General features: G+C 42.8%; 1 protein-coding gene across 1 annotated transcript in view; it reads right to left on the bottom strand.

The window, feature by feature from the left end:
* Positions 1 to 1,029: 1,029 nt before the first annotated feature.
* Positions 1,030 to 13,799, bottom strand: part of PRKX (protein kinase cAMP-dependent X-linked catalytic subunit) — a 192,772-nt gene continuing 180,002 nt past the window's right edge. The window contains exons 5-8 of the mRNA XM_075335475.1: positions 10,465 to 10,560; positions 2,512 to 2,569; positions 2,310 to 2,387; positions 1,030 to 1,159 (exon numbers count right to left, since the gene is read on the bottom strand). Of these exons, the coding sequence (XP_075191590.1) occupies positions 1,034 to 1,159; positions 2,310 to 2,387; positions 2,512 to 2,569; positions 10,465 to 10,560 (358 nt within the window). The 3' untranslated portion in view covers positions 1,030 to 1,033. The remainder of the gene's footprint in view (positions 1,160 to 2,309; positions 2,388 to 2,511; positions 2,570 to 10,464; positions 10,561 to 13,799) is intronic.

Raw genomic sequence — 13,799 nt, forward strand, 5'->3', positions numbered from 1 at the left:
CGCTGATGCCAGTTTGTGGACATCATCTTATAGCTATTCATGGGTGGACTCGCAGATAACCGGGAGCGGCCAACCTAACCAGCTTAAAAACAAAACTAATTAAAATTGGTGGTAGAAGGAATTGGAGGATAAGAGCAGGTGCGCTATACTTACAGAGTCTCTGACGCGGAGGTAATTGCTCCTGTGGCCACCCATTCACTTCTGGGGCCACCCATTAGGCTCATATATGCACTGCTTTTCCCACCGACTGGTGTTTGTGATTGTTGCAGTCAGACGTGCCCCCAACCTGAGTGTCAACTGACTGCTTCCAATCAGACACCACGTGCATCTATCGTGGTATAAAAATAAATAAAACAATTGGCGTAGGGTCCCCCCTATATAGATAAAGCATACGGTTACAGGCTGCAGGCTCCAGCCGTGGACTTATCTTGGCTATGTATCAAAATAAGAGGAACCACATGCGGCTTTTTTTTAAAATTTATTTATTTAAATAAATAATTTTAAAAAACGGCATGCGGTCCCCCCAATTTTGATACCCGGGGATGAAAAAGCCCGATAGCTGGGGCTGGTATTCTCCAGCTGGGGAGACCTGTGGTTATTAGGAGCCCCTCAGCCTAAAAATTGCAGCCTGCAGGCGCCCAGGATTGCTGCATCCATTAGATGTTTCAATTCCATCACTAGTTATCACGCCCACAGAGGCGTAATAACATGGAAAAAACGCCAACGAGTAAGGAGAACAAACATCCCTGTGACTATAGGACTAATTAGTAAGTAGTTTTTTAAACATTCATATTAGTGAATAGTGTTATACAGGGCTGGTTAGGCAGGGAATTTGGGCACATTGTGACATTTACTATTGGAGCACAATACTTTAGTGCAATAATTTGTGACTTTTGTCACCTATTTTAAAGCGCAATTTGCCAAAAAGAAGGTAGGGTTGAGCATGAGAGGGTCCCACATGGGCTGAATATGAGGAATATCACTGTATTATATTCATGGTATCTCATAAGTGAATTTTACACCTAATACCTTGTTAAAAGTTTTGAAACATTTCCAAATCCTTTGGAGGTACAGGGGGAGCTTTGTTCCAGTCGTCCTCAGGATAAGCTTCAAAATTTGATGTGTCGCCTTCATGGGATACTTTTGGCATTATTGGAGGCTGATGGGGGAAGATCGGTAACAAAAGAGTAAATGAGAACGAGGCACAAATTCCTCCTAGTGTATGTATTAATACACTAAAATGACATCCGTTTTTCCGCTTTACCACCTTTGAACAATAAATAGACATTACTAAAAGTAATTTGTTTCTGCATCTCAATATTCTGAGACCCACAATCATTTAATCTTTCCGGTCGCTGCTGAGGGATTCCTTTTTATTAGCAACATTTTCAGGTATTATAAAAACAGCAGCAAGTTCAAAGAGTGAGGGCCATAACGGTGAAGACAAATTTTCGTGTGCCAGTACATCCCACGACTGACTTATGTGTATGCTATGTCATGGTGAGGTTTAAAAGGAACCGGTCACCAGATTATAATACTTACCTAAATGGCCGGTATGGTGCAGATGGGCGTCTCCGTTCTCCCAATGCGACGCCTCCTCTTTCAGCCATCTTTGTCCTCTTTCTTGTGAACGCATGACACGTCCTACGTCATGCACCCCTGCCGGCATTGAGGTCCCGCTCATGTGCACTACAATACTTTGATCTGCCCTGTTCAGGACAGATCAAAGTGCGCCTGCGCAGGACCTCAATGCCGGCCTATGTGAATGACGTAGGACGTGTCATGCGTTCAGAAGGAGGACAAAGATGGGTAAAAGAAGAGGCGTCGCATTGGGAGAACGGAGATACCCATCTGACTATTACCATTTAGGTAAGTATTATAAAGTGATTTTTATTCTCTACACAGGAGGTCTGGGGTCTTGTATACAGCATTCTAACATGCTGTATATAAGAGCCCAGTGGTGGTGGCCGCAGCTTATAGTCACCAAATCTGGTGACAAGTTCTCTTTAAGGCCTTAGGATGCAAGAGAGAAAGATTTGCTAATGTAAACCTCTAATTGTCAATTACAACATATGTTACCGCATAGGTAAACAAGGTCATATGTCGCCCACGTGACTTCATAGCAAAAAACAAAAAAAAGCACAATACTACACAAAAGAGTATACTGAATAAGAAGAACTAGTACGTCACGCCGAACAGCAAATGGATCTGCAAATAGAACACTCTTTGGCAAACAAAGGCAGGATTGGCCATATGTCTCAGCCCAATGTGAGCACGTTTACTGTACAAACTAAACTATATCTTTGCACCTTTAATTTCCGCTGCGGCACAGCATCCCAGTCTATAGATCTAAACCACCTGTGACGTTTCACATCTTCTGCTCCATTCTGGAAAGACAAACGTACAGTGTCATGAATGTCCTGAAAAGCTTATGCATCTTATAGTCCATTTCTGTACAGTTTATGAATTAGACAATGTCGTCTGTATACAGAACACATCTCTTTTACTTACCTTCATGTTACCTAGACGTCTAGTGCGGTCTACAACAAGCAACTTCTTTATCAGGTCTCTGAAAAAAAAAAATCCACATTGTTCACATTCATGTGAATATCTTTGCTATGTAACGTTTCTGTGGGTAAAATACCAACGGTGGCTCTTCCACCACTATTTCACTTCAATGTATTTCCTTGGTCATCTCCAATGTATGGCAAGCAAATAATCTCGCCAGCTGCCCATCATAGGACAGGAGACTGGTTGGGTTGGAATTATATACCTACTGTATGTTCTAGTAGGCTTTATGGGTTAATGTTGAGAGGTGTTCTGCAGCTGCTTCCCCCTCCTCCCCCACTGCATGAGCTGAGAATGAATTTCAACTTTAGACATAGTTATCTGTGCAGGTTGAAAGAGTATATGGTGTTTTGAGCCAAACTGTCACCACAAACGTTAGCCAGTAGTATAGCATTATTATTAGTTTGATGCTTTTGTCATAATTTCAAATTCATGTGAAAAAAATAATTAGAGATGTGCATAAATAACTGCACACAAACCCTGATGAACGTAAGCAGCGCTGTAAAGAAGAGGGCACCAAAACTCCTCCACAACAATGTCAGAGACTGATTAAAGGGAATCTGGCACCAGGATTTGCCACCTAATCTCAGAGCAGCGTAACGTAGGGGCAGAGACCCTGATTCCAGAGGTCACTTACTGGGCTATTTAATGTAGTTTTGATAAAAAATCACTGTTTAATCAGCAGCAGATTGTCATTAGAGGACTACATGGCGTGCTGCGAGGTAGTCCAGCATATTCATGGGCTCTGTATAACTGCTAGATCTACAGCAGAGAAAACACTGATTTTATCAAAACGACAGAACACAGCTCAGTAAGTAACACATCGCTGGAATCAAGGTCTCGGCCTCTACATTATGGTGCTGTCAGATGGGGGAGCAAAAACCTGGTGACAGATTCCCTTTAAGAGATTCCAAAAACAATTACTTTGAGAGTGCAGCTAAAGAGGCTTCTACAAGCCATTGACTTATGGGGTGTACTTAATTTTTCACACACCCCTTCTGCCGTTTCACCTCGGTTTTGCAACCTAAGCAATGAGATGTCACATCTGGTAGTTCACCTGACATTCTAGTTACCAAATTGTGAGACCATGGTTTTTTTATTACTATCCTGATACGTAAAAACATATCATTCAAAGAGGGTGTACTTATTTTTCTGATGACTGTGTATGCACTGGAACAGGTAACATCTAATCCCTATCATTACTGTTAGTTCTAAGAATGAGCAAATCAATAACTCGGAAAGGGTTACAGCTATGAGAAGGAAAGGATTTGGGATAACATGACGATGACATTCCCTTTTTTCGGCACAGACAGAATTGTGCATTTTCTATGGCGATGGTTTGGGTTGATTGTGTCCTGCGGGGCGCTGCAGAGAGCAGTCTATGGACAGGCTGTTCTGCACAGGTGTTTAGTGGTGTCCTGGGCATTTTCAGGAGAATATTTATAGAAGTGCTCTATTTTAATCTGCTAACATCTGTGGTATAGTTTAATCCAAGGCGACACTGGGATGAGCATTCATTTATATACTACCAGCTGTTGTGTGCTGTGGTCTATCAGCCAGTGCTTTCTAAATGAGGGGACCCCCTATGGATGGCTGTCTGTTCTGCAGCCCCCAGCAGTCCTTCCAAATAGTATTGAACAAGATCGATGACATGAGGTAAGCGACTTACTCTTGTGTGTTAGGCTACATTCACATGTGTCAAGTTTGTGGCGGATCATTTCAGAAGCAAATTTGTAATCAATCGAGTATTGGTGTGGATTTACCTACTGATGCTTAAAGGGGTATTCCCATCTCCAAAATCCTATCCCAGTATGTAGTAGGAGTAGGAATAATATCAGCAAATACCTTCAATAAGAAATGTAGTATAGTTCTCCTGATTAGCCATATCTCTTACCTCATGTAAATGGCATTGCAGCTTAGGTATCCATGGTTACAACCACTCATATAATGACAGTTAGTTTCTCCTGGTGATAACCATAGATACCTAAGCTGCAATGCCCATCATATGAGGTAAGAGACCTGGCTAATCAGGAGAACAATACAACATTTCCAATTGAAGATATTTGATAACATTATTGTTATTACACCTACTACATACTGGATTAGGATCTTTGAGATGGGAATACCCCTTTGGAAAAAAAAAGTTAATGATTTAAAGCAATGGTTCCCAAACTCCAGTCCTCACGACCCCCAAAAGGTCATGTTTTCAGGATTTCCTTAATATTGTACAGGTGATGCCTTGATAATGATTCCATCACCTGTTCAATAGTAAGGAAATCCTGAAAACATGACTTGTTGGGGGCCATGAAGACTGGAGTTTGGGAAACACTGATTTAAAGGGAACCTTTCACCATATTTTTCCCTTATGAGCTGCAGCCACCACCAGTGAGCCCTTATATACAGCATACTAGAATACTGTATATAAGAGCCCAGGTTGATCTGTAGAACGTTAAAAATCTCCTTTATTATACTCACCTAGGGAATGGTCCAGTCCGATTGATGTCGCTGATCATGGGTCCGGTGCTTCTGAGCCCCGTGTGGATGACGCGTACTAAGTCAGCTACACAGGCCGACATTGCTGCTGAATACAGATTACAGTAATGTAATGCGCAGGGGCGAGGAAAGGTCAAAATCCGCCCACGCATGCGCACTACAATACTTTGATCTGCCCTCAACAGGACTGCAATGCCGGCCTGTGTGGATGACATAGGACGTGTCATCCACACGGGACTCAAAAGAAGGAGGACGGTGACTGCACAAGATGGAGGAGGTGCCGGACCGAGAGCAGCGACATCCATCATACCGGACTGCCCCCAGGTGAGTATAATAAAGGTGTATTTTACGTTATACAGAATGGCCTAGGCCCTTTTTATATAATATATATATATATATATATATATATATATATATATATAGTACAGTGGAACCTTGGTTTAAGAGTAACTTGGTTTGAGAGTGTTTTGCAAGACAAGCAAAAAGCTTTTTACAAATTTATAACTTGGTTTAAGAGCAATGCTTTGCAAGAAGAGCAAATACTCAACGTGCACACATGCAATTCCGTCTTTTCACCGTGCTCTGACCCGCTCTGGAGGTAACTTTCTGTACATATGTATTGTATACAGTATACCATTGCACACTACAGTATATTCTATATAGCATTTCTACCATTTTTCATCTGTGACTATAGTATTGTACTGTCTTTCTGCTAACCAGTACAGCACATTGCTTATACTGTATCTCCCACACACCAACCATTCTATTGTAAGCTAATGTGCAGTTTAATTTGTTTTTATGTTTTTTACTGTACTGTACAGTATTTTGTATTAGTGTACTGTAATTCTTTTCTATGAATACTGCACATTATTTTGTATTACTGTAATAAGTTTGTATAAATATAGTAAATATTTTTGGGTTGTGGAACAAATTGACTGTGTGTTTCAATTATTTCCTATGGGAAAATTCGCTTTGATATAAGAGAGTAACTTGGTTTAAGAGCACACTCCCGGAACCAAATATGCTCGTAATCCAATGTTCCACTGTACTCTAGAATGCTGTGTATAAGGGCTCAGTGGTGGTTGCCACAGCTCGTCATGGAAAATCCTGGTGACAGGTTCCCTTTGAAATCTGCACTATTTCCATCACGTGTGGATTTGATTGCGGATTACTTCATTGAATACTCAACCTGCGATGGATATTTCATGTTATAGATTTGAAAATCTGCACCACAAGTCAATTTCTTTGAGGAAAAAGTCCACAACAGCACATAGATGAAATTCTGTGAAGTCTCATTCACTTGTTTGCTAGAAAAATCTACTATGGATTTACCTAAGGAAATCCAGCAATAAAATCCCCAACATTTCTGACTAATGTGGACTAAGGGGTACTTTGCACACTACGACATCGCAAGCTGATACTGCGATGCCGAGCGCGATAGTCCCCGCCCCTGTCGCAGCTGCGATATCATGGTGATAGCTGCCGTAGGGAACATTATCGCTACGGCAGCTTCACATGCATTCACCTGCCCCGAGACGTCGCTCTGGCCGGCGAACCGCCTCCTTCCTAAGGGGGCGGATTGTGCGGCATCATAGCGACGTCACACGGCAGGCGGCCATTAGAAGCGGAGGGGCGGAGATGAGCGGGACGTAAACATCCCGCCCACCTCCTTCCTTCCGCATAGCCGGCCAGGACGCAGGTTGGAGATGTTCCTCGCTCCTGCGGCTTCCCACACAGCAATGTGTGCTGCCGCAGGAACGAGGAACAACATCGTAAAATCGGTCTTTCCCAATTCATGGAAATGACCGACGCTACACCGATGATACGATTACGACGCTTTTCTACTCGTTAATCAAAAATGCTTTACACACTACGATGTCGAGAGCGACACCGGAAGTGCGTCACTTTCGATTTGACCCCACCGACATCGCACCTGCGATGTTGTAGTGTGCAAAGTGCCCCTAAGAATCCACTACTTAGACAAGCCCTTTGTAAATGAACTAGTCCGCCATGTATAACAAAAGCATCAGTCACTGTTCGCACCAGTACAGTTCCAACTACGTCTACGTTGGGTCTTTCATTGCTCATGTGGCAATAGTAGGCCATTGACCTGAAAATGTTATGCTTTATGGGAGCCATGCAACCAATCAACATCCATTATTGATCTTCTGTGATTTCATCCCTTCTGCTTGTATGAGGTTTGCCCAATGGAGGTGAGGACACAGCAGCCCAATAGTCTCAGGACTCACATAGAATAACAATATCACATGAGTCCTGGCAAACCCTATGCAGACAATGCTGGGACGGCCCCACATGGGAGGGGAGTTTAAAGAAGGAGAGAGCACACCCATATCTCCTAAACCTACACTATGTGCTCTACTGGGACTAGCACTGTCGATATGGCTCAGATTGGTAATAAGGGTATGTGGCAGGGACTTTTCTGAAGGATATCTTATGTGCGTGGCAGCCATGTCCATGACATTTAAACCATTTTTACAAATTTCCTCTGGTTGGGAAGCTGTATGACAAAGTTTGACAAATGTTACCATTAAGCCTGCTTTACACGTTACGATTAAGCATACGATATCGTATGCGATCGTACCTGCCCCCATCGTATGTGCGGCACATTGAATTTGTTGAACGTGTTGCACAAACGATTATTTGCTGTCACACGTACTTACCTACCATACGACCTCGCTGTGGGCGGCGAACATCCACTTCCTGGAGTGGGAGGGACGTTTGGCGTCACATCGACGTCACGCGGCAGCCAGCCAATAGAAGCAGAGGGGCGGAGATGAGCGGGACGTAAACATCCCGCCCACCTCCTTCCTTCCGCATTGCCGGCAGGACACAGGTAAGATCTGTTCATCGTTCCCGGGGTGTCACACACTGCGATGTGTGCTGCCTCGGGAACATTGAACAACCTCACGTTCAATTTTTAGGAATTGAACGACGTGCGTGCGATGAACGTTTTAACGTTCAATCACAATCGCACGTAGCCGTCACATGTTACAATATAACTTAGTATGCCGGATGTGCGTCACTTACGACGTGACCCCGTCAACACATCGTAAGATATATTGTAGCGTGTAAAGCCCGCTTTAGTCTCTGTCTGCAGAGGACAGCGGGGAGAACATAACCAAGTTTGATATTTACCAAGAAATCTAGGGAGATTAAAAAAATGTTAAGGGGTTCAGACACTAAAATAAATAAAAAAAATTAAAAAAAAAAAGTAGTAATACCCATCTGGTTTGGCCTCAAGACACCAAAAATGTCTGGAAATGCTCACTAAGGCAATGAAATGTTAAGACCGTCATTGCTGCAGTCAGTGATTGGCTGTGCGTCCCCTTCCGGTGTATGGGGTTGGGACCAAGAAGCAGAGACCGTCAAACCCTGGGTGAGCATCATTACGGTAACTGCCGGGGCTTAGTGAGGGTCAGGATCACTTTTATTTTTGGCAACCCCTTTACAAATATAATTCATCATCAACCAAAATTCACAGGGACTAATAAGCACGTCCTCCACATCTTCTTCACTATATAGCACTTGTAGTGTTCATATGCCTTTAGGGAATAAAATACCCATATCCCTCAGATTCCCATGGCCCGGGAAGCGTCCTGCACAGATGGAGGGAAGGGATAAGTGTTATCAGCAGGCATACATCATGTAGGCATACTTCCATGATTGCTTAGCCACTCAATGAAAATGCCTGTATAATGATATGTTTGTCCTACATAAATGCCAAATCAGCAAAGACAAATGCTAATAACATGATAGGAGCTTGGTCTGCACAAAGTACTGACCCACAATGATGAGCGGCTGACCCACGGACTCACTGAGGGGCAGTACTGAGCGGAGAACACATGACTTCATTCAATGCCTGGTGCTATAATGTTTCTCATTAATTCCTAAAAGCCTCTCAGGAGACATCATTTAAAATCATTAGATGGAAAAACAAAATCCAAACCAGATATCCAGCGTAAATGCTGTTATTGATTTCCAGTCTTTCAGGTCTTGATCTACGGTAATGTGCTGAACCTTTTTTTTCTGGTTCAGGAACTCTTCTGGCAATGGAATCATGTAATAATGTAATGTTTATATGAAGGGTAAAGTAGAAAAAAATGGCAATTCATATTCATGTCATAGGCAAGAACGGGACTAAATAGTAGAGAGCCATGTGCAGAACATGCAGTCCGAGGCACGGACACGTCAAGAGACCTTATACGGAGTACAATGGTCCCATATATTCCAATAAGATCACACACATTATGGCTATTCTACAGCTTAAGGGGGAAATTTAAAGGATCTTGTGATGTTTCAGAGTTGTGATTACAAGCCACCCAATTTCCAGAAAGTTCTCTGTAGAGGATACTAATGGCTGACACCATTGATAGATTGCTCTCTTCTGCTAAGAGGTTACATACAGTAGAGTGATTACACAGATATATCACTAAAGTCAATGTGCTCTGAACCAAAACCTTAGGCCCCCTTCACACATCCGTGTCTCCGGTACATGTGATGTCCGTTTTCACACGTACCGGAGACACTAACACACGTAGACTCATTAAAATCAATGGTCTGCACACATGTGCGTGTTTTCACATGGACTGCGTGGAGCATACGTGTGCTCAACATGTAGACATGTCCGTTTTTCTCCGACAGCACGGGTGTCACATGGATGTGATGTGATCCGTGTGACACGTACCGGTGAAAACCACGTTTCTGTGAAATAAAATTAATTTCAACACTTGCCTTTTCCAGCCCTGCTGTCTCAGCCGCTGCTATCACTTGCTTCCGACCCCCGCTCTTTATGCTCATCGCATACTCACTGCACTTAGGACCGGAAGCAGCAGCAGCGGGGAGTCAGCAGAGCCGGACGGAGACCGCAGAGCGGAAGACATCAGCACCACTGACAGCAGCGCTAGCGACAGGTGAGCAAAAAGTTCCTGTTCTCCGTGTATTATCACGGATAGCACACGAAGAGCATTCGTGAGACAAAATCTCGGCACACGGAGGGCCATACGCACCTTTTACACATCCGTGCAAAACGTATGTGGTTTTTCACAGACGTGTGACAGAGGCTTTAGACTGTAAGTAAATGTGGCAGAGGGAATATGGAGCCCTGTGTATATTTTACTAGCATAGGTTATAGGGTAACCAAACCGAGAACCCATCAATCAGGCTCTTCTCAAACTCATCCTCCAGAATCATTCTTAAACCTTAACTTGCTTGAAATTATATTGATTTGACTTCTAAAAAAAACCAGAGTGAATATGCTAGAAAGGAGAAAGTAAGGTAATTATCTGTAAATGAGAAGTCTACCTACAGAGACCTTAAATTTGTGACTAAATTAAAAAAACTGTTCTAGCAACATCTGAAGATTTGATTGGAGGGGTTACTTACTTCACATACAAATCTAAATGTCTTGGAAAATCAATTTTGCCAGCCAGAATTTTCTGATATATTCCAAAGGGATTGTCATCGAAAAATGGGGGGAACCTGCGGAAACACAAAAGAACCATTTTGTAAACATTATAAACACAAAACATCAATAATGAAAAATGCCATGAAAATAAATAGTGAAACATGCTTTGTTCATCTGATTAGTGGCGGTGCTGAGAGTCAGACCCACACATAATGGATATTTATAGCTTATTTCACGGATATTCCTCCAATTTTGCTCAAAAGGAGCCTACAACAGAAACTCATGAAGCCTTAACATAAGTGCTACAAAACTGAAGACTGTGATACACAAAATAAACAATGTATACACATATCAGTGGCAGACACAGACAGAAGAGGGCCCTTATGGAAGAACAATAATACTAATAGTTCATCATAATGTACAATTTAGCTTTTCGACCCCCATGGGAATGAACAAGTTGCTCCACTTGTATATCCGCCCCTGCATTAAAGCTATCTATAGGGGAAACTATTCTCCTTGCGGAGACTGACACACCATTCCAGTATGTCAGTGGTGAGGAGACTTTAAGCCACAATGCTCCTCTGGGAAATATGTAAATTGTCTCTTCAGTGAGGAAGTAGATGAACTCTAGTGCCACCAATTGGAAGTAGCAATCCTAAAAGTCAAAAGTGACCCTTTAACAAGCTTTTTCATATGACTTAAGATCATAACTTCAATTTGCAGACACTGTTTCGGGATGGTTGTTCCTTGTCAGTGCAAAGTATAAGATCTGATCTGGCTATATCAGAGGCTAAGACTGGGTCGAAAGGAGAAGCTTTTCTCCTTGCGGATACTGACTCCACACCTGCAAATTAAAGTTCTGATCTGGCATAAATCCTAAGTCATACGACAAGGGTCGTTGAAGGGTCAATTTTGAGTTTTAGGATTGCTACCTCCAATAGGTTGCACTAGAGTTTGTCTCCGTCCTCCCTGAAGACACAATTTGCATATTTCCCAGAGGAGCATTTAAAGTTTCCTCACCACTGGCATGCTGGAATGGTGCATCAGTATCCGCAATTTGCAGCTATCTATATACACGCATACATCCACACAGATGTTAGCAAGTTTACTTTAAAAGGGGTTATCCGGGACAATTTTATTTTTTCATTTTGACCTAGGATCAGGAAGTTAGTTGCTATCTACCTACCTATTCTGCCCACCACTGATCTTTGCCACCTCCGAGCTGTCACACACCGCTTTGGCTGGCGACTCTGCAGCTTTTGCTGATGTTGTGTTAAGAGAGTAGCTTCTTCCCTTTCACTCTGATTATGGGATGTGACTGCCCATATCATGCCATAGACAATCTACTCTCACCTGCATAACTACCGGAAGTCAGCTAGTAAATCAGCATGACGCCAACAGTCATGCCCCATTGACATAGCAGAGTGGAAGAGGCAGGTCTGCTCTGTTGATGTGGAGCAGCTAATTTATGGAGTGTTACGTGTTCTTCATCCTCTTAAGTGAGATAACCTTCTGTGACAAGTTATGAAGATGATTCTTCATTTGTCAAGTTAAACTTGACTACATCTGCATATATATTGGGTAAAATTATCATTCATTTTCAACTCATTTTATAGCTTGATGCCACGTGTAGCAGTTTGTGAATAAGCGATTCAAATCGGCTTTTCTAGTTGGTGGACAGGTTGCAGCCCCATTTCTGAACTTCAACTTTGTAAGAAGTCGTATAATTTTTTCATTAAAAAAATTGTATGTGGGGAGGGATGGATAAAACAAAAAACAAAAAAAAAAATCTTTAATTTTGTTAAACCTAATTTGTGACACACTTCTCAAAAGATACTCCATGATTGATAATGGTGCCCTAAATTCCAACTCATAATGTGAATCTAAAAAGTAGATTTTATGTCAATGAATGGGATTTCCTGCATTTTAGTTCAGTGATTTGTTCATATGATCCAAAATGTTCAGTTCTGTGCAGACTAAAGGGCCATTTACACGCTGCGACATCGCTAACGATATATCGTCGGGGTCACGGTGTTTGTGACGCACATCCGGCGTCGTTAGCGACGTTGCAGTGTGTAACACCTATGAACGACCTTAAACAATCGCAAAAGAGGCAAAAATCGTTGGTATGTGAGACGTTATTCACTTACCAAAAATCGTTGCCTATTCAGTAGCGAGGTTGTATGTCGTTCCTGCGGCAGCACACATCGCTATGTGCGACACCGCAGGAACGAGGAACAACCTCGTACCTGCGGCCAGCCGCAATGACGAAGGAAGGAGGTGGGCGGGATGTTAGTCACGCTCATCTCCGCCCCTCCGCTTCTATTGAACGGCTGCAGTGTGACGTCGCTGTGACGCCGCACGTACCACCCCCTTAGAAAGGAGGCGGTTCACCGGCCACAATGACGTCGCAGGGAAGGTAAGTCCGTGTGACGGGTGTAAGCGATGTTGTGCGCCACGGGCAGCGATTTGCCCGTGACGCACAACTGACGGGGGCGGGTACACTCTCTAGCGATATAGCAGCATGTAAAGTACCCTTTACAGAGGACACGATAAGCAAGTAACTGCCCCCTCCGGCTTTCCCGCTATACCAAAGGCCAACATGGATATGTAATACCAAGGACCACGTTAGGCAGATATAGACGGTGAAAGCTCCTAAGTACCAAAGTGGACAGTACAATTCTAAAAACTATTCTTAAAGGCAATGTTCATATAACTTTTGATATTGAAGGAGTCTACACATACAGTCCACACAAATCTTTGCTTCTAGGAAAGAATAACTAAGCATTACTAAAAAGCTAATTCAATCTAGCGAGGAGGTGACTCCATACTATGCACAAGCGGACGTCGGGCTCTGTGATATCCATGAGTGCACTTTTTATATTTTGCCTTTTTAAAAATCAAGACTGTTGGATGAATTGCAGTGTCTCATGTTTATCATGCATTAAACGCTGCCTTGTATCCTCCCAATCCAATCACTGATTGTGGTTATGGTCCATATACATCTAAGCATGCAATGACGGAAGAAACTACTGCACCAGCTGTACTACATTAGGGTCGTCTAAATACTATACACTTCTAATATAATCTTGTACTCATAAGCTAAAAGTTACCTGCCAGCCCTCTTCTCTATCATATTTAACCCTTATCTCACCAGGGCCCAGAATTCTCACTGCAAAGTTTTTATTAAAAAACGAACTAACTGGTCAATACAACAAATAGGTCTCAGCTCCAGGGCCGAGCACAGTTCCCTTACCCTATGGCCGATACCTTAGCTGTGGGGACTGCAGTTTGCTAAAATGTACGAGTAAAT

The sequence above is a fragment of the Anomaloglossus baeobatrachus genome, chromosome 2 (genome assembly GCF_048569485.1).
Source record: "Anomaloglossus baeobatrachus isolate aAnoBae1 chromosome 2, aAnoBae1.hap1, whole genome shotgun sequence".
NCBI classification, from domain to species: Eukaryota; Metazoa; Chordata; class Amphibia; order Anura; family Aromobatidae; genus Anomaloglossus; species Anomaloglossus baeobatrachus.